The sequence below is a fragment of the Delphinapterus leucas genome, chromosome 8 (assembly GCF_059928025.1).
Source record: "Delphinapterus leucas isolate spDelLeu-1000000601 "Yukka" chromosome 8, BTC_Dleu_Yukka2, whole genome shotgun sequence".
Taxonomy (NCBI): Eukaryota; Metazoa; Chordata; class Mammalia; order Artiodactyla; family Monodontidae; genus Delphinapterus; species Delphinapterus leucas.
The window spans coordinates 65,712,814-65,740,058 of NC_143136.1; the positions used below are offsets into that span (position 1 = coordinate 65,712,814).

A 27,245-nucleotide genomic window follows, 5' to 3' on the forward strand; every position below is an offset into this window, starting at 1 on the left:
CATGTAATAGCAGCATGGATTTCTGAAAACACAGGTTTGGGGGGTTTTGTTTCTTTGTTTGTTTATCTCTGCTCCTTTAATCTCAATAGCATATATCTATGAGATGGCTATGTGGAATTAGAGACAAGAACCAGGTCAGATGTGACTAAAGATTCCACCTCTTAAGTTTGATTAATCGATTTGAGAGAGGCTTTTCAGATCACTAATTAGAACACAATTTGGAGGTTCTGGAATCAATGAATGATGTCTGCTACAGGCATGGGATCAGAAAACAGATGTGGATTGTGTGAATAAATCCAAACCAAGTGAACAAGCCCTTGAGACTACAACCTATGACAATGCTCACCACCTAGAGATGGGATTTCATTCCCCTCTGTGCCAAAAGAGCTTATAGAAATTACATGTACACTAATCCTTAAATTTTTTACCCACAGGCTTTTGAAGATATATATATTGATCAGAGGAAGACTATTAAAATCTTATTAGAATATGCTGACATGATCTTCACTTACATCTTTATTCTGGAAATGCTTCTAAAGTGGATGGCATACGGTTTTAAAGCCTATTTCACTAATGGCTGGTACCAACTAGACTTCATGGTTGTTATTGTACGTATTTTAAAGAAAAAATTGAAAGGCTATTTGATTTACTCTTCCTTCTTTACTCTGACTTACTCTTCCATTTACTTATGTCTTTCTTTTCCCTCTCTATATACATTTTCAGTCACCAACATCCCATATTTTTTCATATGTAATGTTTCACATCCATCCTTTTCTTTTCATTCTAAAATTTTAACAGTTCAGTACTTAACTCCTGATTCTTCTAATCATTGCCTATAAACCTGCTGCTAATTAGAATAGTCTTATTGCAGAATATCTTGAAAATATCAGCATTCTAAAATATTTAGATTGGTTCTACCTTTAAATCATACATTTAAAATTAGACTACTTATCATAACCTTCACCAGTACCACACTGATCCAAGCTACCAGAACTGCCCATTTGTATCACTGCAGTAGATTCCAAGCTGAGATCCTTGCTTCCACCACTGCACGCCTTTGTTCTACTCTCCACATAGCAACCACATATGTTGTACTGTTGTAAAATGAAACTCAGCTCAAGTCACTTTTCTTGAAATCCTCCAATAAACACCCCTCACTCATAGTAAAAGCTACAGTCTTTGCAATCAAAGGCCTACAAGTCTCTACATGATCCAGTCTTATGTCCTGCTACTCTCCCTTTCCCCCATCCTGGTCTATATACTGCTCCACCAGCACCGGAATTCTTGAAGTTCAAAAACCATGCCAAAATTACTTCTATCTTAGTGCCTTTGCACTTATTCTTCCTTCCACCTGAAATTTTTGCTGGCTCACCTCATTTATGTCTGCTGAAAAGAAAGTGTTGAAGTTAGGTCTTTCTGCATTACCATATTTAAAACTGCAACCACTACAATACTCCTTTGTGCTTTCTCTGCTTTCTTCATTTCCTATTAATATTATATGGGGTTGGCCAAAAAGTTCCTTCGGTTTTAAGTAAAAATAAAAGACACATTTTTCATTTTCACCAAGAACTTTATTGAACAACATATTCACCCTTCTGTTCCACTACTTTCTGCCGTTTTTCAGGCAACTTCATAATTCCATCTTCCCAAAACTTTTTCTCTTTTGGAGCAAAGAACTGTTCCAGGTGCCTTTTACAGTCTTCCAGGGAACTGAAATATTTTACATTAAGAGAATTTTGTAAAGACCAAAATAAATGGAAATCCAAAGGTGCAGTGTCTGGTGAATATAGCGGATGAATCAGAACTTCCCAGCCAAACCATAATAGTTTTTGTCTGGTCATCAAAGAAACATGTGGTCTTGCATTAAACTCATGGAAGATTATGCGTTTTTTGTTGACTAATTCCGGATGCTTTTTGCTGAGTGCTGCTTTCAGTTGGTCTAATTGGGAGGAGTACTTGTTGGAATTAATCGTTTGGTTTCCCAGAAGGAGCTCATAATAGAGGACTCCCTTCCAATCCCACCATATACACAACATCACCTTCTTTGGATGAAGACTGGCCTTTGGTGTGGTTGGTGGTGGTTCATTTCACTTGCCCCACGATCTCCTCCATTCCACGTTATTGTACAGTAGCCACTTTTCATCGCCTGTCACAATTTTTTTTTAAAAAACAGAATGTCTTCATTACATTTAAGTAGAGAATCGCATGCAGAAATACGGTCAAGAAGGCTTTTTTCGCTTAACTTATGTGGAACCCAAACATCAAAGTGATTCACATAACCAAGCTGGTGCAAATGATTTTCAGTGTTTGATTTGGATATTTTGAGTATGCCAGCTATCTCCCACATGGTATAACACTGATTGTTCTCAATTAATGTCTCAATTTGACACTATCAACTTCATCTGGTCTACCCAACCATGGAACATCATCCAGCGAGAAATCTCCAGCGCGCAAAACACTTTTGACACATTTGACCAGTCACAGCACCTTCTTCAAAAACTGCTAAATCTTTTTTTGCATTTCAGTTGCGTTTTTACCTTTCTTGAAATAAGAAAGCATAATATGCTGAAAATGTTGCTTCTTTTTTTCCATCTTCAATATTAAAATGGTTACACAAAAATTCACCAATTTTGATAAGTTTTTAAAAAATGCACACAGATATGACAGCTGTCACAATACAATCTAACAAAATTGTTTCAAATGAAGTTAAAGACAACTAAGTGCTACTAGAGCCATCTTACAGAAAAAAACCAAACAAACCTTTTGGCCAGCCCAATAAAATTTACTCACTGATTTTGCTTACTGAAAGATAAGCTCCATTAAGGCAAAATAGTTTTTCAGTTTGGTTCTCTCCTTATCCTATACAATTGTTATCCTAGAACAATTCATGTCACATATTAGGTGCTCAATAATTTTTGTTGAATGCACAAATGTCTCCCTATTCTATAAACAATGATTGAAGCTTCTCAGTCTTTAAATAATGACTTACAATATCTGACCTTTGTCTTCTAAATTAATTCTTGCAATTAACCTTCTACTTCAACCAAACCATACTACACCTGCAACCCACCTTCCTGTTTCCTGGTATTGTTCTTTTGAGCCCACATCCCTCCATGCTTATATAAATGATACCCTTACTTCAAAGTCCACTTCAAGATAAGCTCTTTAGCATGGGGTAAAAGAGAGTAATTTTTTTCATTTATATTGCCTTGAAAATACAGAAAATATGAAGATACAACAAAAGTTAATCATAACTATACCACCTTGCTCAATCTCCGTTAATTTTTTAGAATTTGAATCACATTTATACATATATGTTTAGTTTAAAAAATCACCTTAGAATCTTGCTATATTTTTTGGTAATTAGTACTTGGACTTAACAGTATTCATTTCCTTCTTTATGCCTCTTCTCTGAAATCCTATTTTTTATATCATCTTAACCATCTTCATATTTAGATTCATATGTAAATATATTCCGAATTTTGTTTTAATGAATACATTGTGTACTATTACTATATTGCAAATAATCATGTAACTGATTCTTAATTTAATTTAAAAATAAAAAGTGGATATAAATATTAAGCCTTGACCATAAAGAATCTCAAATATACAAACTTTTGTTTATCTCGATAGCATATATTCCTATTACCAGAAAATAGTTTTATCTTTCTTTAAGTGATTTTAACACAGAATGATTTTCTTATATCTTTCTGTAGGTCATCATTAAGATATATTGAAACGTATATTAAAATATTTCATAAATTTCTTAGTAGGCTTTGACTGTATCTTTTCCATAATAAAAGTTTTTTACACATTGTTTTGATTAAAGTTAAAATTAAATTCTATTCACTTTTTTAATATACCCAGGTGTTTTGTCTTAGCTTAATAGGCAAATCTCGGGAAGAACTAAAACCACTTATTTCCATTAAATTCCTTCGAGCACTCAGAGTTCTATCTCAATTTGAAAGAATGAAGGTAAGAGAAAAGTTTCTAATCTATAGGTTTTTATTTAGGATTAATAAATCTCCATAAATTAAAAATCATGTTGTCTTCACATTTGTATCTTTAACAATATTAATACAAAAGTCTTACATATTACTAATTAAAAATACAGAAGAAAGGTTTATTAGTTATGCTTATTAACATTTTAGGCCTTTATTGCTCATAAGATATGAAAACTAATAAAGATAAGCAAAAAATTAATAGTTGAGAGAGAAAAAAGTAATAACCCACTGATACATAGAAGTATTAATGAAATGATGTCCATGTTAAAAATATAACTGATAGAAAATGAAATGTTGATCAGTTAGCTAACTTTTTTAAATTATAAGGACATCATACACACTTATTAATTTACCAAATGAAATAACAGTTTGAGTTTTAAAATAAATTCACTTTTAAGTCACACGTCACAAATTACGAATTCTTGCCAGTCTTCTCTCTCTCACTCCCATGTTAAAACTTCTTCTGAACAATGTGAGGGAAACTAATAGGTTGCACCATATAAAATGGCCAATGTTCAATCTTTGGGCCTATAATGGAAGTCCCATATGACTCAACCTAGAAGAAAAAACAGAGTCTATGACCACCACAATTAGTATAATTATATAGCTATACAGTGATCAATTATATGCAGAAACGGGAGAGTAGTATTTTACCTTTTATTTTGTAATCATACATTTATATTCCTTGCATTTGTCATTTATATGGATTATTTAACATTAGCCTGCCTCTTTGACTAATACTATGGAATATCATATATCCAATGTAGGTGGAAACAATAAGAAACTTATTTATGTTTAAGCTGCATTGTTTTTATAGTTGATACACTGTATGTTACATTTAAACTGCCATTCATTAAGAAACTCAATACTTAAATTCCTTCCACTTGGTTAAAAAATAGATATTTATTTTTATTTCAAAATTTGAGTGATTATTATAAATCTAAACAGAAATATAAGTAATTTAAAAAATGTGTTTTACCTAAAACATACTTCCAAAATTTTAATAGTACCATCTTTATATGATTCAATATAATATGATTATGTGATACACAGTTGTGTATATATGTGTATATGTTTTAAGTATGTTAATTATATTTTAATATATATGCAAATGCATGATTGGCAATATTTTTGTAATTAATACGAATCTGTGACTGGTCAACCTATTCTCCAAATACATTTGATGTGCTAATGTTGGGAAAGAAACATTTGATCATGTAGCAAATACAGAAAAATTCCAGTTATCATACACCTAGAAAACAAAAATTTTGAATATTAATTGTAATTTACATTATGACTTACGAAACACTTTATTAACAACGTTATGGATTCCACAAGGTGGTGATATTCCCCAGTGCTTTTAAACCAAAATAAGGAGGAAAATAAGCTGAAAAGGAGAAAATGATTGAAAAGACCTGTAAGATTCAGGAATGACAATACAGCCAAATTTCTAGCATAAATTCAGTTTAGTGATAAGATAATTTCATAGTATATTCTAGGGCTATAAACTACACATGGCCTATTAAAACATAAGGGCTGTGGGTAAGGGAAATGGAGAAATGTTGATCAAAGGGTCCAAACTTTCATTTATAAGATGAATAAGTTCTGGGGATCTAGTGTACAGTATGGTGACTACAGTTAGTAATACTGCATTGTATACTCGAAATTTTCTAAGAGAGTAGATCTTAAATGTTTCTCACCACATACCCAAAAAGATAATTATGTGAAGTGATGGATGTGTTAATTAGCTTGATTGTAGGAATCATTTCACAATTTATACATATATCAGGACATCACCTTGTACATCTTAAATTTACACAATTTTTGTAAATTATACCTAAATAAAGCAAAACACGTACAGATATACACTAACACACAGAAATTAGATAATGAATGTAACTAGACTACTTTTCCTTATTTTAAAAAACGTTCTGGCATAATATCAGCGTTTCTTTTTCCCAATAAATTTAGATACAAAGAGGAAAAAAAAGTGTCAAAATCAGCAAGTTTTCTGCCCTTGATTCACAGAAAAGTAGGAAGCGATTTGCTAGGGAAGCTGCCTCTCAGAAATCAAGTGCTGTACTATTTGATGCCATTCATTAATTAGAACGGCAATGAGACAGTAGCCATGGACAATTCGAGGTCAGGTAAATAATTATGTTTAGGTCAAGGTCAGATCCAGATCTTAATCTTCATCTCATCCTCTGGAAGTTCTGTAGCTGAATTAACTGAGTATATAAGGAAGCTAAGTGATTACAAAATTAATGTTTTATGTACTTAATAAGCTTCAGGTGCTCTTACTATTTAAATATTTGTTTCAACCATATCTATTGCTTTTATTCTTACGTTTGTGTGTATTTTCTAATAGACATAGCATTTTTTTCATCAGAAGCATCAATGGGCCTTTCAAAGTATCTAAATGTCAACAAAGGATCTGTGACTTAGTTTTAGAAGTAAAACTGAATGTAATTAAAAGCATAATTAAAAATCAAAATATTAATTCAAGGACAGAAATCTAAGGAATATAAGAAAGAAAGCATAGGCAAAAGGCTCCGTATCCAGTAATGGCTGAGGGAAGGGAAGGTTAGAATGGTAGAAAAGAGAAGGGTCCCTCAGGGAAAAAAAGAGAGAGAGAGAGAAAGCAGTGAGGTTGGGGAAAAGGAGTCAAAGTATAAATGATAAAGGAAAGATAAAGAGGTAGCAAAGATTGAAACTATTTTATTGGGTATAGCCACTGGTTTACATTCACCATAACAGCTTTAGTGGACTGATAAGAATAAAATTCTGAATGTATCAATAATATTTAAAGAATGAAGGAACTGAGGAAATGGAGACCGTGATCATAGATTATTGTTATATTTAAGTTTAGGTGGTAGATTCATTTCCCAAATGTCCCACTCTGGAGTAGGTCACTAGAGACAGTGGTTCAGAGAGGAGATCTATGATTTTGAGAGGCACAGCTGCGCACTCAGTGTTTCTTGACACAATCTCTTGCCTTGGCTTCAAGAATCTACAATCTCTTGGTCTTCCTCTTATTTTCCCTCCACTTCTTCACCATCTCCTTTATAGGCTAATCCTCCCTGAAGTTAGAATCCCCAAGATTAGATCCAGGCTTATTTCACTCTCATTTTATATGCTTTCTAAATAATCTCATACATATACACAGGTTCAGTTGTCTTGCCCATTTCTGGCACAATAGAGAAAATGGAAAAACAAGTTAAATAAGTGAAATAATTATGTATTCTAGTATTTATACCAATCAGCCCTGTTGTCTTTTAATATTTTTAGTACAAAAATTTTGAGAATATCTGGATTTTTAATATATATATTTTTTAACATCTTTATTGGAGTACAATTGCTTTACAATGGTGTGTTAGTTTCTGCTTTATAACAAAGTGAATCAGCTATATGCATAAATATATCCCCATATCTCCTCCCTCTTCAACCTCCCTCCCACCCTCTCTATCCCACCCCTCTAGGTGGTCACAAAGCACCGAGCTGACCTCCCTGTGCTCTGCGGCTGCTTCCCATTAGCTATCTATTTTACATTTGGTAGTGTATATATGTCCATGCCACTCTCTCACTTTGTCCCAGCTTACCCTTACCCCTCCCCGTGTCCTCAAGTCCGTTCTCTATGTCTATGCCTTTATTCCTGTCCTGCCCCTAGGTTCAGCAGAAACTTTTTTTTTTTTAGATTCCATATATATGTGTTAGTGTACGGTATTTGTTTTTCTCTTTCTGACTTACATCACTCTGTATGACAGACTCTAGGTCCATCCAGCACACTACAAATAACGCAGTTTCGTTTCTTTTTATGACTGAGTAATATTCCATTGTATATATGTGCCACATCTTCTTTATCCATTCATCTGTCGATGGACACTTCAGTTGCTTCCATGTCCTGGCTATTGTAAATAGTGCTGCAATGAACATTGTAGTACATGACTCTTTTTTGAATTGTGGTTTTCTCAGGGTATATGCCCAGTAGTGGGATTTCTGGGTCCTATGGTAGTTCTATTTTTAGTTTTTTAAGGAACCTCCATACTGTTCTCCATAGTGGCTGTATCAATTTACATTCCACCAACAATGCAAGATGTTGCCCTTTTCTCCACACCCTCTCCAGCCTTTATTGTTTGTAGATTTTTGTTGATGGCCATTCTGATTGGTGTGAGGTGATACCTCATTGTAGTCTTGATTTGCATTTCTCTCATGATTAGTGATGTTGAGCATCCTTTCATGTGTTTGTTGGCAATTTGTGTACCTTCTTTGCAGAAATGTCTATTTAGATCTTCTGCCCATTTTTGGATTGGGTTGTTTGTTTTTTTGATATTGAGCTGCATGAGCTGCTTGTATATTTTGGAGATTAATCCCTTGTCAGTTGCTTCACTTGCAAATATTTTCTCCCATTCTGAGGGTTGCCTTTTGTCTTGTTTATGGTTTCCTTTGCTGTGCAAAAACCTTTGTTTCATTAGGTCCCATTTGTTTATTTTTGTTTTTATTTCTGTTTCTCTAGGAGGTGGGTCAAAAAGGATCTTGCTGTGATTTATTTCATAGAGTGTTCTGCCTATGTTTTCCTCTAAGAGTTTTAGTATCCAGCCTTACATTTAGGTCTTTAATCCATTTTGAGTTTATTTTTGTGTATGGTGTTAGGGAGTGTTCTAATTTCATTATTTTACATGTAGCTATCCAGTTTTCTCAGCACCACTTATTGAAGAGCCTGTCTTTTCTCCATTGTATATTCTTGACTCCTTTATCAAAGATAAGGTGACCCTATGTGCGTGGGATTATCTCTGGGCTTCCTACCCTGTCCCATTGATCTATATTTCTGTTTTTGAGCCAGTACAATACTGTCTTGATTACAGTAACTTTGTAGTATAGTCTGAAGTCTGGGAGCCTGATTCCTCCAGCTCCATTTTTCTTTCTCAAGATTGCTTTGGCTGTTTGGGGTCTTTTGTGTTTCCATACAAATTGTGAAGTTTTTTGTTCTCATTCTGAGAAAAATGCCAATGGTAGTTTGATAGTGTTTGCAATGAATCTGTAGATTGCTTTGGGTAGTGGAGTCATTTTCACAATCTTGATTCTTCCAATCCAACAACATAGTATATCTCTCCATCTGTTTGTACCATCTTTAATTTCTTTCATTGGCATCTATAGTTTTCTGCATACAGGTCTTTTGTCTCCTTAGGTAGGTTTATTCCTAGGTATTTTATCTTTTTGTTGCAATGGTAAATGGGAGTGTTTCTGTAATTTCTCTTTCAGATTTTTCATAATTAGTGTATAGGAATGAAAGAGATTTCTGTGCATTAATTTGGTATCCTGCTACTTTACCAAATTCATTGATTAGCTCTAGAAGTTTTCTGGTAGCATCTTTAGGATTCTCTATGTATAGTATCATGTCATCTGCAAACAGTGACAGTTTTGCTTCTTCTTTTCCCATTTGGATTCCTTTTATTTCTTTTTATTCTCTGATTGCTGTGGCTAAAACTTCAAAAACGTTGAATAATAATGGTGAGAGTGGGCAACATTGTCTTGTTCCTGAACTTAGAGGAAATGCTTCCAGTTTTTCACCTTTGTGAACAATGTTTGCTGTGGGTTGGTCATATAATGGCCTTTATTATGTTGAGGTAAGTTCCCTCTATGTCTACTTTCTGGAGGATTTTCATCATAAATGGGTGTTGAATTTTGTCAAAAATTTTTTCTGCATCCATTGAGATTATCATATTGCTTTTCTCCTTCAGTTTGTTAATGTTGTGTGTCACATTGATTGATTTGTGTATATTGAAGAATCCTTGCATTCCTGGGATAAACCCCACTTGATCATGGTGTATGATCCCTTTAATGTGCTGTTGGATTCTGTTTGCTAGTGTTTTGCTGAGGAATTTTGCATCTATGTTCATCAGTGATACTGGCCTGTAGGTTTTTTTTGTGTGTGTGACTTCTTTGTCTGGTGTTGGTATCAGGGTGATGGTGGCCTCATAGAATGAATTTGGGAGTGTTCCTCCCTCTGCTATATTTTGGAAAAGTTTGAGAAGGATAGCTGTTAGCTCTTCTCTAAATGTTTGATAGAATTTGCCTGTGAAACTGTCTGGTCCTGGGCTTTGGTTATTGGAAGATTTTTAAACACAGTTTCAATTTCAGTGCTTGTGATTGGTCTCTTCATATTTTCTATTTCTTCCTGGTTGAGTCTTGGAAGGTTGTGCTTTTCTAAGAATTTGTCCATTTCTTCCAGGTTGTTCATTTTATTGACATATAGTTGCTTGTAGTAATCTCTTATGATCATTTGTATTTCTGTTGTTACTTGTCCTTTTTCATTTCTAATTCTGCTGATTTGAGTCTTTTCCCTTTTTTCTTGATGAGTCTGGCTAATGGTTTATCAATTTTGTTTATCTTTTCAAAGAACCAGCTTTAAGTTTTATTGATCTTTGCCATTGTGTCCTTCATTTCTTTTTCATTTATTTCTGCTGATTTTTATGATTTCTTTCCTTCTGCTAACTTTGGGGTTTTTTTGTTCTTCTTTCTCTAATTGCTTTAGTTGTAAGGTTAAGTTGTTTATTTGAGATTTTTCTTGTTTCTTGAAGTAGGATTATATTGCTATAAACTTCCCTCTTAGAACTGCTTTAGCTGCATCGCATAGGTTTTGGGCTGTTGTGTTTTCATTGTCATTTGTTTATAGGTATTTTTTTAGTTCCTCTTGATTTCTTCACTGATTTCTTGGTTATTTAGTACTCTATTGTTTAGCCTCCATGTGTTTGTATTTTTTTCCTGTAATTGATATGTAGTCTCATAGCATTGTGGTTGGAAAACATGCTTGGACACGATTTCAATTTTCTTAAATTTACCAAGGCTTGATATGTGACCCAAGATATGATCTATCCTGCAGAATGTTCCATGAGCACTTGAAAAGAAAGTGTATTCTATTGTTTTTGGATGGAATATCCTATAAATAGCAATTAAGTCCATCTTGTTTAAAGCTTGTGTTTCCTTATTTTCATTTTGGATGATCTGTCCATTGGTGAACGTGGGGTGTTATAGTCCCCTACTATGATTGTGTTACTGTCGATTTCCCCTTTTATGGCTGTTAGCATTTGCCTTGCATATTGAGGTGCTCCTATGTTGGGTGCATAAACATTTACAATTGTTATATCTTCTTCTTGGATTGATCCCTTGATCATTATGTAGTGTCCTTCTTTGTCTCTTGGAATAGTCTTTATTTTAAAGTCTATTTTGTCTGATATGAGAATTACTACTTCAGCTTTCTTTTGATTTCCATTTGCATGGAATATCTTTTTCCATCCCCTCACTTTCAGTCTGTATGTGTCCCTAGGTCTGAAGTGGGTCTCTTGTAGACAGCATATGTACAAGTCTTGTTTTTGTATCCGTTCAGCCAGCCTATGTCTTTTGGTTGGAGCATTTAATCCTTTTACATTTAAGGTAATTATTGATATGTATGTTCTTATTACCATTTTCTTAATTGTTTTGGGTTTGTTTGTTTGTTTTTTGTTTTGTTTTTTGTTTTTTTGAGGTATCCGGGCCTCTCACTGTTGTGGCCTCTCCTGTTGCGGAGCACAGGCTCCAGATGCGCAGGCTCAGTGGCCATGGCTCATGGGCCTAGCCACTCCGCGGCATGTGGGATCTTCCCAGACCGGGGCACGAACCTGTGTCCCCTGCATCGGCAGGTGTACTCTCAACCACTGCGCCACCAGGGAAGCCCTGTATTTAATTTTTGATAGTTTGATTAATATGTGTCTTGGCATGTTTCTCCTTGGATTTATCCTATATGGTACTCTCTGCACTTCCTGGACTTGAATGATGATTTCGTTCCCTGTATTAGGGAAGTTTTCAACTATAATCTCTTCAAATATTTTCTCAGTCCCTTTCTTTTTTTCTTCTTCTTCTAGGACCCCTATAATTCAAATGTTGGTGCATTTAATTTTGTCCCAGAAGTATCTGTGACTGTCCTCAATTCTTTTCATTCTTTTTTCTTTATACTGCTCTGTAGTTATTTCCACTATTTTATATTCCAGGTTACTTATCCATTCTTCTGCCTCAGTGATTCTGCTATTGATTCTTTCTAGAGAATTTGTAATTTCATTTATTGTGTTGTTCATCACTGTTTGTTTGCTCTTTAAATCTTCTAGGTCCTTGTTAAACGTTTCTTGTATTTTCTCTATTCTATTTCCAAGATTTTGGATCATCTTTACTATCTTTACTCTGAATTCTTTTTCAGGTAGACTGCCTATTTCCTCTTCATTTGTTTTGTCTGGTGGGTTTTTACTTTGCTCCTTCATCTGCTGAGTATTTCTCTGTCTTCTCATTTTGCTTAACTTACTGTGTTTGGGGTCTCCTTTTCACAGGGTTCAGGTTTGTAGGTCCTGTTGTTTTTGATGTCTACCCCAAGTGGGTGAGGTTGGTTCAGTGGATTGTGTAGGCTTCCTGATGGAGGGAACTGGTGCCTGTGTTTTGGTGGATGAGGCTGGATCTTGTCTTTCTGGTGGGCAGAAACACATCTGTTGTTGTGTTTTGGGGTTTCTGTGAACTTATTATGATTTTAGGCAGCCTCTCTGCTAATGGGTGGGGTTGTGTTTCTGTCTTGCTAGTTGTTTGGCATGTGGTGTCCAGCAGTGGAGCTTGCTGGTCGTTGAGTGGAGCTGGGTCTTAGCGTTGAGATGGAGATCTTTGGGAGACATCTCACCAACTGATATTATGTGGGGCCAGGAGGTCTCTGGTAGTCCATTGTCCTGAACTTGGCTCTCCCACTTCCAATGCTCAGGCCTGACACCCAGCCAGAGCACCACGACCCTGTCAGCCACACTGTATTCAAAATGTGATCTTAAGACCAGCACATGGTTATCATGTGGCAGCTTGTTAAAACTCGAACATTTCAATCTTTCTTTTCTTCTCTTTTCTTTTCTTTTTGTTTCTTCTCTTCTCTTCTTTTCTCTTCTCTTCTCTCTCTCTCTTTCTTTCATCAACCACTCTGATTGTTTTAGTTCTACTGCAGGCATTTTACTCCTCACATTTAATAAACCAGGGCCGCGCTTCTTCCCTTCCAAGGGTCGTGTTGGGTGAAGCTGTGCTGGGCTGACCTGGTTGGGGTTCAGAAGCCCTCAGGACCTATTATATTCTTCCAGCCTCTCTCTAATTCTTAGAAATCCAGCCCCCTCAACCTGTCTGCCACTCCCTCAATGCAGGCCTATCTTCTAAAGCTAAGACATTTCCTTTCTCCTCCACAGTTAAAACTTTCCAGAAAGATCAGCAATCCGAGGCTGGTATCATCCAATTAGCCAGCACTGAAATTGCTCAGGCAGGAGGCAGCAGGACCGTCTGGGCAGGTGTGGGTGGTGAGGTAACTTGGGGTGCGCTGAGGCTGACACTAGAGCGCAGGCTCATGGCCTTTAATGTATATTTTTAATTGAAATTTGTTTTTTAGGTTATTCAAATACCAGATGTGATTTATTAAATCTTTAAAGATGGTCTTTTTTGTTGTTATTTCAATATGACATTACATTAATAAATATTTCCAATTTAATTAAAACACTTCCACATTTCTTACCTAAAGTTTACATGTTTGTTTTTTATATGCCAGGTGGTAGTGAGAGCTTTGGTAAAAACAACTTTACCCACATTGAATGTGTTACTGGTCTGCCTTATGATCTGGCTGGCTTTTAGCATCATAGGAGTACACTTATTTGCTGGCACATTCTATGAATGCATTGACCCAACAAGTGGAGAAAGGTTTCCTATGTCTGAAGTCATGAATAGAAGTCAATGTGAAAGCCTTGTGTTTAATGAATCCATGCCATGGGAGAATGCAAAACTGAACTTTGACAATGTTGGAATCAGTTTCCTTTCATTGCTTCAAGTAGTAAGTACATGTTTGAATTTGTGAATTACATGTTCATTCATATTGTATGTGAACATAAAGGACAAAATGTGGGTGCTTAATAAAGTTGGTTTTAAATTATTTTAGCAATTATTAGTTAGTAGATACATGTTATGGGACATACTATACTAAGCTCATTTAGAAAGACAAAAGTGAAATATAGTCCTTGCTCTGTTGGGAGAAGGAAGTGGAAATAAAGGTAGGACTAACGGAGGAAATGACAGGTACTGGCCAAAGCTATTTCCTCCACCACTGATGAGATAATAGGTTCACAATTTTTGATCTAGCTCAGATTACTGCTATTTTGTTTCTACTTAGTGCTTTGAGGAATGGCTACTTGGTCCCCCAATATCTAGCAGATATAAGGTGGTGAATAATTCCTGTCTTACCTCTGTCATAGTAAAGCACATATACAGCAGTTACAACTAACTATGACACCTGGGCAGCGTGTATTTATTTACCATTTATCTATCTATCTAACCAGTGCTCTCTCTCTCTCTTTTTATTAATACTATCTTAAAATATTTTAAGTTATTAACTACAATTAAGCTAAGTAGTTTTAAATAGTTGTTAATAGACAGTATAAATGTAAAAATGAAAGTGGTAAAGATCTCAATTACACAGTATATTGAAGTGTGGTCAGCCTTACTAATCAAATGCTTTACTGTATTAATAACAGATTGAGTTTTAATTTTTATTTGCCACAAAGCATAAGATTTCCATAAAAATTAAATACATGCCATTTTTACAGGCCACATTTAATGGATGGATCACTATTATGAATTCAGCAGTTGATTCTATTGGTGTAAGTACAATATAATCCTAGAGCCACTGTTAAGGTTCACACAAAGTCATTTTTGCAATTCAAGGACAGGACACAAGCAATAATTGAGTAATTAACATGGTAAAAGCAAATGCTTATGCTAGATAGAAATTAAATACATTTCAGATTGAATATTTCATGAACAATGAACTCCTTCCAGGATTATATACAATGGTTGAGGCCAAACAGACCCATTTGAAGGATTATCATAACAATGATTAAACCAATGCAATAAACTTTAAAATTCAAATAAAAGCCATGATATCTCTTCACCAAAGACCAAGGAGGAAATATTGCCTCAAGTATCACTGTTGTATTTTTTTTGTCATAAATTATTTTCTAAGTCTTAAAAGGTCAGTATAAATATTTTGCTTATTTTCTCACTTTTTATTTTATTTTTAAAAACAATTTTTTCAGAGAAACTTTAGATCTACAGCAAAATTGAGAGGGAGGTACAGAGATTTCCCATATACCCCTGCTCTCACACATGCACACCTCCCCATTATTGACATTCCTCACCACAGTGCTGCATTTTTTACCAAAGACGAACCTACATTGACACATCATAATCACCCAATGTTCATAGTTCATAGGGTTCACTCAGTGTTGTACATTCTATGGGTTTGGACAAATGTATAATAACATATACCTTTCGTTATAATATCATACAGAGTATTTTCACTGCCCTAAAAATCCTCTATGTTCTGCCTTATTTCACTTATTTTTTAACTTAACTTTTAGGTAGATATGCAGCCTAATTTTGAAGACAACATCTACATGTATTGTTACTTTATTGACTTCATTATCATTGGATTATTTCTTCCTCTGAGTATGTTGATTGGTGCTATTATTGCTAATTTCAACAAACATAAAGTAAAGATAAGTATAAATATTCTTTGTTCATCAATGTCTGAGGGGAAAAAAATGTCCTGCTTCAAATAATTGGTTTTGGATTCAGTTTAATATTGTTTTTATTTGGTACTTATCTTTAAAAAAATGATTGATGTTCCTGCAGATTGATGGATATTGCTGAAATGTTCACTTTTACATTGTTTTCTATATTTAAAAAAGCACAGACAAGATTAAAGGTTAAAAATTACAAATGTTTCTGTATATAGGTTTGTAAATAATGACATGCTGAAAAATAACATTGTTATGCATCTGCACAAATATCTGAAGATGTTCAAGAAAAATAAACCACACTTTTTTACTCTCTGATATACTCAAAGCTTTCAGAGTCATAACCAGTAGAGACACTTTGTCGGTTGAAATAGCTTTTTCTGCTAGAAGTAGAGTCATAAATCCTAACTACATGACCTAAATAGGAGTGCTCGAAACAAATAAGAGAGAATTCAGAGGCAGAATTGAACAACCCATGTTTGGTGCCATCTCCACACAAAGACTCCCTTCAGGGCTTCTATTAATACAAATGTCTCAAAAGTCATATAAGTTCACTTATTTTAACCTCAGGGCCCTACTTTCTATTAGGTGTAGGAATGCCTTATGGTAAATCAAAGAAAAGAAGAGTTTAATCTTGAAATTCCATCTTTGGCCATGTCATCAAAGTTTAACCACATGCAGAATCTGGTAAACAAACCACTCTGAGTCTGCACTAATTAGATGGGATTAGAAAGATCAGTGGCCAAATGAAATATTCATTGGATTGGATGCTTCATCTTCCTAGGGATTTCAACCTAATGGGATGATATCCTAGGATTTGCTTCTGGACTTCAAACTGATGACCCCTATCAATTTTAAGTGAGCAAGTCCTGCCATGGGCAGTAACAATTCCTAATTCCTAGATTAACACATTAAATGTTCACCTCTTATTCACTTTGCATATTCTGTATAAGATACTGAAATTAGCACTAGAAACACAAAGATGAATAATCCCTAGAAGGTTCAATGAAGAGGTAAGCAATGGTGCTTTTTGAATAATAGTGAAAAGTATCTTCTAATAGTATTTGGAAAATTAAGTAACGTATGAACATATAAAAACACATATATGACCAATTATATTTTTTCCTGATTATTAAAAGGTACAAACCAGCTTTACCTTTAGCTTTTTAGTTCAACTTTTCTTAGTCACCTTTCCAGATATCCTCTGCTGTTTGTCCTTTGTCTCTAACAAGAGGTCGGCCTCATTAAGTAAAAAGTTAAAATAGGGTTGACTACCCACAGGAAAGTTCATCAAAAGATAATTATCAATCATTTCCAGTGTATACTCTGTGTTTTGTATGAATTTTTGTGCAGAAGGTCAGACATGTTTAAACATGATTTAGTTCATTGCAGTTAAGCCTTTTTTAAAGGATTAAATCAATAATTGCCAAGCTTTCGAAAACGCATATTAATGTAAGATGAAATTTGGATTAAATATGATTTTAATATCTTTTTCTTTCATTTATTTACCTGGGAGGCTCAAATATCTTTATAACAGTAAAACAGAAGAAACAATACCATGCACTGAAGAAGATGATGTGTGAAGTCTCTCAAAAACCAGTACCTCGCCCAGGAGTAAGGAAATATCTAGATTTTTTTTTAAGTTCTGAAAAAGTTTCCTTTATATATTCTCTCTTACAAATGAAAATGTGTTTTTAAAATTCTTAACAACAAATGCTTTTGACAAAATTTTTAAAATATAGTCTTTGAAAGAGCTTTTGATGGTCTTTCTGTTTGCCTTTACTCTGTGCTATAGTTATCGCTTGGTAAAAACTTAGTCTTCAGTTATTTTCCTATTTATGCTGGGAGGGAAGCTGTAAATCTAAAGACAATATGTCTGTATAAATATCTTATTAATAAAAATATTACACCTTTTTTCTTTACACACAGAACAAGTTCCAAGGATTTGTCTTTGACTTGATAACAAATCAAGTTTTTAATGTCATCATCATGGTTCTTATATTTTTCCAAGCAATAACCATTATGATACAAAGTGATGAACAGAACCCCAAAATTGACATTGCTGTCTACTGGATTAACTCAGTTTTTGTTACACTGTACACTGGAGAATGTGTACTAAAGCTCATCGTTTTCCATTATAACTATTTCACCAATGGATGGAACGTTTTTGATTTTATGGTGGTTGTTTTCTCTATTACAGGTAAGATTTTGTTTAGTCAAATTTTCATTTGTAATAATATTAATTCAGGCAAGCTCTTAGAGTAAACATCTCCTGAGATATAGTCTCTTAATAAGCAAAACAGGTAGAGATCCTTTTTATTTCCAGCAGGAATGCCTTACATTTTTACATTCATACATGTACACATGCCTGACAGATATAAGATATTAAAAATACACTCTGAATTAATACATAGACTTTACTTCACAGACCACCAGATAAATGCTTAATTACCCCTTCAGTATATCACATACATTATTTTTCTAAGATAACACTAGAAGGACCTTTATGTCTTAGCATGATATAACCTTTCAAACTCATTATTGTTCCCTTTCTTCTAATCTCTAAAACTCTTTGCTACTTTCACAACACTAGAGTTTTAGGGTTTAATGAATTTGTTACAAGTTTTCTCTTACTCTGGAGATCCCAGTCCTTTATTTAACAAATATACTTGATTACCCTCTCTGTGAATATATATTATGCTGTGTGCAAAGAATTCAGTTACAAACAAAGTAGGCATAATTCCTGTATATACATAGTTTATAATCTATCAAGGGATGCAGATAATTAAACAGTACATGTTAATGTTGTGCTATTAAGGTTATGATAAGGGAAGAAGCATGGGGTGCCACAACAGCACAACAGAGCGAGGAGCACCTAATCAGTAAGTAGAGATCAGAGAAAACTTCACGGAAGAAGCAAAAATCTAAATAGAGACCCATTGGATAAGGAGGTAGCCAAGAATCTAAGATAAAAGTGTTTTAGGCAGAGAAAAGTTTGTTTATTGTCTGCCTCCCATAAGACACATACTAGAATGTTATCTCCATAAGAGTAGAAACAATATTTAATGTTATTGTCAAGTACTATTCTATGCAGTCAGTAGTGAAAAATGTAGATAAACTGCTCAGTTGTGCTCCCAGAAAATTCATTCATCAGCTGGTAGTAGAGGCAGTGCAGCTAATATTGATAGACAAGTACAAGAAGCTTGCTAGAAAAGTATGTAAAGTCAGGAAAGGGCTGATAGGAAGAAAACAGAGGAAAACAGAATTAAAGAGCCCCATGAGATTGAAATGAGAGTTACTGAATCAGACATCTAGAAGGACAGGAAATTGCAGTCCGAGATAAAGATGTTTGAATTTGAGATCTCAGAAGGTCAGGTATCCTGGGTGCAGAATGTGGCCATAGATGGGTGTGTCTACAGTAAAATGATGGAGATTATTAAAATTTAAGAAAGCCAAATACTGGAGGGCTAGCCTTTCAATGGGTTGTTGATGGTAGGTGCTGGGGTAGAAAGGGTGACAGTGAGCCATGTACCAAAGTCTCCAATGAGTATGATTGAGGGAGAATGAATAGATCATAGAACCAAGGAATGATAGGAGATGGTATAGTTGAATGTCATGGTCCACAAACTCAAAAATTTCTTTTTTGTTTATAAAATTAATGTGAAGGAAAAGTATCTGAAAAACACATTGGAAAGAGGGAAAGATGCTTGCTTGTTCCGTCTTTCTACCCTGAGAAATGTGGAATGGGAAAGACTGAGTTATCTGTGCTTGAGAGTGTTGCAAGGGGAATAGTGTCCTCAAGATAGAGTCAGATTTTAGATAAGAAAGGAAGTGAAGAAAATTTAGTGATGAAGAAGTAAAAATGTGTTTGTAATTAAGTAGGGAAACCTCCTGCATAATGGAAGGGTTTGAGAGATTGAGGAGAAATGAAAATTTGAGTCAGAGTAGAAAGTTCACTAAAGCACTGTGGAAATGAGGGTATATGTAAGATAGAACGTCAGAGAGAATGCCATCATTGGCAGTGACCAAATTAACAGAAATGTGAGACATGATCCTTCCAGATTCAGCAAACATACCATCTCATTTAGAAGTTTCATGGGATTTTCCCCTTCTCCACCTTCTCAACTCAGGATGAACCACACCCTCTCCAGTACTTTCAGAGAGCATCCCTTACGTTTTTTATGGTAATTATAATTTCACCTTGCTCTATAGTTATATATCTCCCTCTCATAGTGCCATCATCCTCCCACCATTGCCAGAAAGAAAAGTTCTTGGCGAAGACTCATTTATTCAATTCACATTTAAAGCTCCTAAAGTCCCAGATACTATTTATGAAGTCAATAAATCAAATTATAATCTGTGATCACTGAATACAAAATATTTTTTAAACTATGTTTATCCACTAGGTCTTTCTGCCTTGCATTATAGTTAGTTTAAATATCTACCTCTACTTCCTAGATTATAGGGTCTTTGAGGATAGGAGTCATGTCACTCATCTCCACATATTTTCTTGACACCTTTATGAGGTATCCAATAAAGGTTGGGTTGAATTAAATTTCTTGATCTAACTGGAATCAGGAAAAAAAAATATGACTACTGTCCTATATTATGAATTCATGCCATCTGTGACTCCAGAAGTGCTTGATCTGTAATACTCTGAAAATGATGGTAGAAATAATTATCTTCCAAATTTTGTTAGACACTCTGAGCATTGCCACAATTAGTATTTGGCTAACCCAGACTTTCAATATGTGCTAAATGTTATACGGGAAGGATTAATTACCTTAACATATAGAAGAAAACCAAAGAAATGTAAAATAATTTATATTCCTCTAAATAATTGTATTGCCTGCTTTATCTTTTCCTACACCAAGGACTATTTCTGCCTCTGATGGTGGGATATTACCTTGTACCTCCTTCCCTTGTGCAACTGATACTTCTCTCACGGATCATCCACATCCTGCGTCCTGAGAAAGGACCAAAGGTGTTCCATGATCTGCTGCTTCCTTTGGTGCTATCCCTCCCTGCATTGTTGAACATCGGTCTCCTCATCTTCCTGATCATGTTCGTCTACGCCATCTTTGGAATGTACAATTTTGCCTATGTTAAAAAGGAAGCTGGAATTAATGATGTGTCCAACTTTGAAACCTTTGGCAGCAGTATGCTCTGTCTTTTCCAAGTTACAATATTTGCTGGTTGGGATGGGATGCTCAATGCAATTTTCAACAGTAAATGGTCTGACTGTGATCCTGATAAAATTAACCCTGGGACTCAGGTTAGAGGAGACTGTGGTAACCCCTTTGTTGGGATTGTTTATTTTGTCAGTTACATCCTCATATCATGGCTGATCATTGTAAACATGTACATTGTTGTTGTCATGGAGTTTTTAAATATTGCTTCTAAAAAAAAAGCCAAGACATTGAGTGAAGATGATTTTAGGAAATTTTTTCAGGTATGGAAGAGATTTGATCCTGATAGAACCCAGTATATAGACTCTAGCAAGCTTTCAGACTTTGCAGCTGCTCTTCATCCTCCTCTTTTCATGGCAAAACCAAACAAGGGCCAGATCGTTGCCATGGATCTTCCCATGGCTGTCGGGGACCGAGTTCATTGCCTTGACATCCTACTCGCTTTAACAAAGCGAGTTATGAGTCAAGATGTAAGCATGGAGAAAGTTCTTTCAGAGATGGAATCTGGATTTATGTTAGCCAACCCTTTTAAGATCACATATGAGCCAATTACAACTACTCTGAAACGAAAACAAGAGGTAGTCTCAGCAACCATCATTCAGCGTGCTTATAAAAGTTACCGTTTGAGGCAAAATGACAAGAAAACATCAGATATTCATATGATAGATGGGGACGTGGAAGTTCAGGCTGTCAAAGAAGGTTCATATTTTGACAAAACTGAGGGAAATTCAACCATTTAAAGCCAGATCTAATCCCACTCACTACCTTTTCACCTTCTTTACATATTCCCCAAATGTTAAAAGTTTAGATCAGAAATAAAAGCAAAGATCAGATAAACTAAAGATTTCACTTAAAAATCAATTGTTTACAACCCATGGAAGATAAGCTTGTGCTCACAAGATCCCACGTCCAATTCACTTTTACCCCTGTATATTCAGTCTGACCAAGACAACCCCTTGCTATTACTGCAGAGTTAAATTGGGTTAAAACTGTTGTTTAATAATCCAATACTTGTTTTCTCTATATGGCTTATATGGTGTGTGCTTCTTCTGGAGGGTCGGGGGAGGTAGTAGCAGAAATTAGTAGCCAAAGGAGCTTACTTATACATTTTATGTCTACTTTAACTTGATGGGATTCAAGTCACTACTAATGGGACTTAATTACAAATAACCAAGTACTTTCTTAAAGTGGGATGGTATTTAAAAAAATAGTACACTGCTACAGGCCATTAAATCATAAACTTGCCTAGACCGATGCCAATCAGGGGAAGAGGAAAGGCAGTTCTTAGAAAGTGTCTCTGAGATTAATCAAAGAGACTCTTGGGCTGATTCAAACCACTTTTGAAAAAGATTGATTAGAGCCTAGGTTTTGTTTTTGATTGTTTTGGTTTTATTTAATTTTGCTTTGTGAATTAATGTTGTTTCATTGTTCTTGGATTCCTGGTTTCTCATCTTTTTGGCTAGTTCCAGCTAAGGACCATTCTCTCTTTAAGAGAATGAGTTCCTAGAACAATCAGCATAAAGGGAGCTACAGTTATAGCCTACACTTTCTAATTTTTCTCATTTCGTGTTGGGAAACTGTGGCCACTTTGTAGTACTTTTCACTGCACTTCATGGATTTTTATAACTTTCAGAAAGAAAATGATCACTAAAACTGTGTGGACTCTGAACTAGGAGATCAAAGTGTGAGTTTGCTGTTCGTGGTGTTTTATAACATTAGTGTATGCAACTTAGTTTCCACTTTCACATTTATCTTTCCAAGTTTTCTGTTTTGTTTTGTGTTTATTTCATCACATACATAATTACTATGTAAAATGTTTTATGTTTGAAAAACTTAAAAATCCTAAGCATTAATTTTCACTAGTAAGATAGGCACAAATTGTTGTTTTGATGTAATCATAAAATGCAGTCTCTTGCATCCCTGTAGTTTGAGATTCAGATATTTATTCTATTTGTGTGATGATTGATTTCAGTGTGCCTACAAAGCCCTAAAGGATTCAGAAGGAAAATATGTATACTGATGGCTTAATGAAAAGCTTTAAATATGTTGTATGACGTTCAATATCACTTAAATATCAGTAATTGTATTTTATTATGAATGCATGATCTTGATTGAGCCTTAACTATTATAATCTATTTCTGCTCCTCAGAAATGTATTAACCTGACCAAGATGCCTTTGGGGGATCCCCTAAGCAAATGTAATTTCAGAGTTCTGTTTCTTACTATAAATGTTGCTTCCCTCTCTCCTCCTGTTCTCCATCATGTGATGGGGACCAGTGAGGAATCAGTGTTAATTTGGTGACATGGTGACAGCTGGTGCTTTATTTAAGCTTCTCAATTTTCTATTTCTTGGAAATGCTTTAATGTGGAAACTGCTTCAAATATTTAAACTGAGTCTAAGCTTGCTTCTGTATATTCCATAAAGACTATGAACTGATTTTAGTTCGAAAATGATATCTTTTAATTGTAAATCATGTTTGCCACTAACCTTCCGAAAGCTATGTAAAGAATTATTTTTAACAAATCTTACAATATATTTTACTTTTTAGATACTAAAGAAAATAGTAAATACAACTTGTTAACCAAGGTAAGCTTTGGTTCTTTTTCTTTCGTAAATTAGGTTGGCAACTTTGTGTAATAAGAACTTTTTAAAATGAGCCTTACATTAAAGCTTATTCATTCAGGTTCAAAGTTCAAAACTGGAAATATTTTTGCTTCGTTTGGATTAACTTAATTTTGTAAAATAAATATTAGTAAGCTTACCAGAGATCCTTACAAACTGAAAAATGTAAAAAGCACTCCTCTTAGCAAAATCTGAAGTTTACTAGATATATCTTCATATTTTTAGAAGTTGCTATACGGAAGATAATGCTGAAATTAAATTTATTGTTATGCTAATATTTATCAATACCTGCTTCTTTAAAATTTTTCTTTCTGCTTCTTTAATAAATATAATTCACTTTAATATGGTTTTTAAAATGTTGGAAATAGCTACCATTTATTGAGCAGACTGTTAAACCCAGCCTTGTGCTAAGTATTTACCATGCATGAACTCAGCATTCACAACTCATGAAGCAATGATAACTCTCATTTTATAGATGAAAAAACTCAGGCTTAGAAGGGTTATAAGGGCTTTTATATGACACAGAACTTGTAATTAACATGGCCAGGAATGCAAACGAGGGCTAATTTCAGAGCCTGAATAGTTAACCACTCTGTATGACAACTGTCTACTAATAAATGACCTGGATAAAGACAAAGGAAGTTTAAGATAAATTATATTTTTGTGCAGAGATAAGGAATCTTTTTCCCTCCCTCTCCTCTCGCCCTCTCCCCCAGCCCTCTCTCTCCCTCTCTCTCTCTCCCTTTCTCCCTCTCTCCTTCTCTCCCCAACATCCAGCCCCCCACCACCACTGCCCACACCCCACCCCCATGGAAAGAATTTTAAAAGTCATGACCACTTCTGGAAAAAGGAAAGGCACAAGGGATAAAACTATAGAAGTTTTTTTCATTCAACACTTATTGAATGCTAGATACTAGAGATAAAACCAGAGCCTGGATAGATATACATACATATACACATAGATACATACAAAGATAAATATGAAACTAAAGAATTTATTGGCTACCAGGGGAAACATAACTATTCAGCTGGATATATAATATATGGTAATTTTTATACTATTTCATATAACCTATAATATATATATATACAGGAAGGAATGATGGATTCTACATTAGAAATTACAGGTGATGTTAATAAAATGAGCCCCTGAAGAAAAAGAAAGATTTTATCAATTAGAGAAAAAGGTAACTGTATTCAACACAGAGACACTTTTAAGGAGAGGAGTTTGTCATGGAGATGAGACCTAGGTTTCCAGCTACTAGTTCTTCAAGCTAGACAATAAAGAGAGAGAGGAATCAACAATAGGATAAAATTTTCACAGCAGAGATGGAATAGAAACTGGAGCAGAATTACTCTGGGCACTCTGAATCCCTTTCCAGACATTCTTTATTTTGCCCTTTGGTTCTTGAACCCTCTCCTCCTTTAACTGCTCCTTTCAATAAATTCCAGGTCCACATGCTCAACTCTAACACTCAATAACGTGCCCCAGTGAATGACTGAGGCTTCACTCTACCGGTGGGGGTTTTCCTCTTTATGTTAGGTAACCTAAAACTGTCAGGGTCAGACACTTACTCTTCTCCTCATCTGTAAGTGAACCTCTTATCTTCACTGACTTCAAAATTACAAATTAGCTCACAGGATTTTCTCTCAACTCCAGCTATCTACTCTATTAACCATCCAGGTGGCACAACACCCCTACTCCTGGATTCTAGTCTAAAACCACATGAAGGTAACATCTTCAAATGACCCATAAATTCAGGGTCCCCATTCATACAAAATATCATCACCATTCTTCCCTTCTTTTCTTCTTACTATCTTTCATAAAAAACTGTTGAGCATCTCCTAGGCACAGTAATTTAGAGATAAAGTTGTCTTTATCCTTAAAAAGGTATTAGTCAAGGTTCTCCAGAGAAACAGAACTAATAGGATACATAGAGATATATAAGAGGAGATTTACTATTATGTGAATTGGCTCACACAATTATAGAATCTGAGATATGCCATGTGCAAGCTTGAGAACCAGGAAAGATGGCAGTACAGCTCTGTCCACATCCAAAGGCCTGAGAACCAGGAGAGCCATGGGGTAGCTCACAGTCCAAGGCCAAAGGCCTAAGAACTGGGGAGGGACACTGGTGTAAGTCCCAAAATCTGAATCTAAAGGCCCTGGAACCAGGAGCTCCAATGTCCAAGAGCAGGAGAATATAGATGTCCCAGCTCAAGAACAGAGAGAGAGAATGCATCCTTCCTCCACCTTTTTGTTCTATTTGGACCTTAAATGAACTGGATGATGCCTGCCCATTGTTGAGGGAAATCTTCCTTGTTTTCATTCCAATAGACATATGTCACTGAATTTGAAGTGGGCTTCTTATAATCACTATATGGCTGGGTCACATTTTTTAATCTACTTTTTACTGGTATATTAGATCAATTACATTTAAGGTAATTATTGATATGTTAACATTTAAGGTTGTCATTTATTATTTGTTTTTTATTTGTTTCCTCCAGTCTCATTTCTCTGGTTCTCTTTTCTTACCTTCCTGCACAATTCTGAACGTACTTTAGGATTCCATCTGGATTTATTCATAGTGCTTTTAATTGTATCTCTTTGTATATTTTTGGTAGTGCTTGTTCTGAGTATTACTATATCTACTTATCTATATATATATAGATCTACAAATTATACAGTCTAATATAAAGCATTTTACCACTTTTAGTGAAGTATGGAAACCTCACTCTCATTTGTCTCTTTGTCTTCCTTATTTGAAAATATTATTGTCTTGGGAATCAGAAGGCACTACAATTTTTGCTCCACTCATCAAATATGGTTTTAAAACTCATAAGGAAAAGGACAGTCCCTTGTATGAGTCCATATTTCTGCTTTTTGCATTATTTCTTTCTTCTTGATGCTCCATCATTCCTTCTTTTATCAATTATTTTCTGTTTGAAGAATTTTGCTTAGCCAATCTTTAAAAGTAAGAGAGTTTATTTCTCTTTAATATTTTTATATTTAATATATATTTATTGCAAGTTGAAATGATAGTGTTTTGATATATTGGGTTAAACAGAATATATTACTAAATTTTTAGAAAGACTATGTCTGCTAGTAAAAAATTCTTCTAGCTTTTCTTCCTCTGAGAATGTTTTTATTTCTCTTTCATTCCTGAAGTATAAATTCATAGGATATAGAATTTGTGGTTGACAGTTTTTTGTGGTTGACAGTTTTTTGCCTGAAGAATATTGTACCATTTCTGGCTTCCATAACCTCACATAAGAAATCCATTGTCATTTGCATTGGTATTCATTCCACTGTAGGTAAAATGTCATCTCCTTACAGCTGCTTTCAATAATTTTTAATTTTTAGTTTTCAAATTTTTTAATTGGGTGCAGCTTTGACATGGATTTCTTTGTGTTTATCCTGTTTGGTATCTACTCAGCTTCTTGGAACTGTAGATTTGTGTCTTTCACCAAATTTATGACATCTTCAGCCAATACTTCTTCAAACAATTTTTCAGCCTCGCTTTTTTCTCCTTTCCTTCTGAGATAGTAATGACATGATGGATGACTCTTTTGTTATTGTCTCACAGGTACCTGAGGCTCTGTTCATTTTTTTTTTTACAATCTTTTTTCTATCTGTTGTTCAGATTGGGTGAATTGTATTGTTCTCTGCTTAAGTTCACTGATTTTCTCTTTCATCATCTTCACTTTACTGTTGAACCCATCTATTGAGTTTTTTATTTCTGTTATTGTATTTTTCAGTTCTATAATTCCACTGTTTTTTTCTTATAGAATCTATTTCTTTGCAGTGATTTTCTGGTTTTTA

At 34.7% G+C, this 27,245-nt stretch overlaps 1 protein-coding gene across 1 annotated transcript in view; it reads left to right on the forward strand.

The window, feature by feature from the left end:
• SCN7A (sodium voltage-gated channel alpha subunit 7) overlaps positions 1–21,551 on the forward strand; it is a 60,523-nt gene extending 38,972 nt beyond the window's left edge. Inside the window, 8 exon segments of the mRNA XM_022569945.2 lie at positions 435–608; positions 3,868–3,975; positions 13,591–13,869; positions 14,639–14,692; positions 15,452–15,589; positions 17,120–17,224; positions 17,540–17,810; positions 20,485–21,551. Coding sequence (XP_022425653.2) covers positions 435–608; positions 3,868–3,975; positions 13,591–13,869; positions 14,639–14,692; positions 15,452–15,589; positions 17,120–17,224; positions 17,540–17,810; positions 20,485–21,551 — 2,196 coding nt within the window.
• The last annotated feature ends 5,694 nt before the right edge of the window (positions 21,552–27,245 follow it).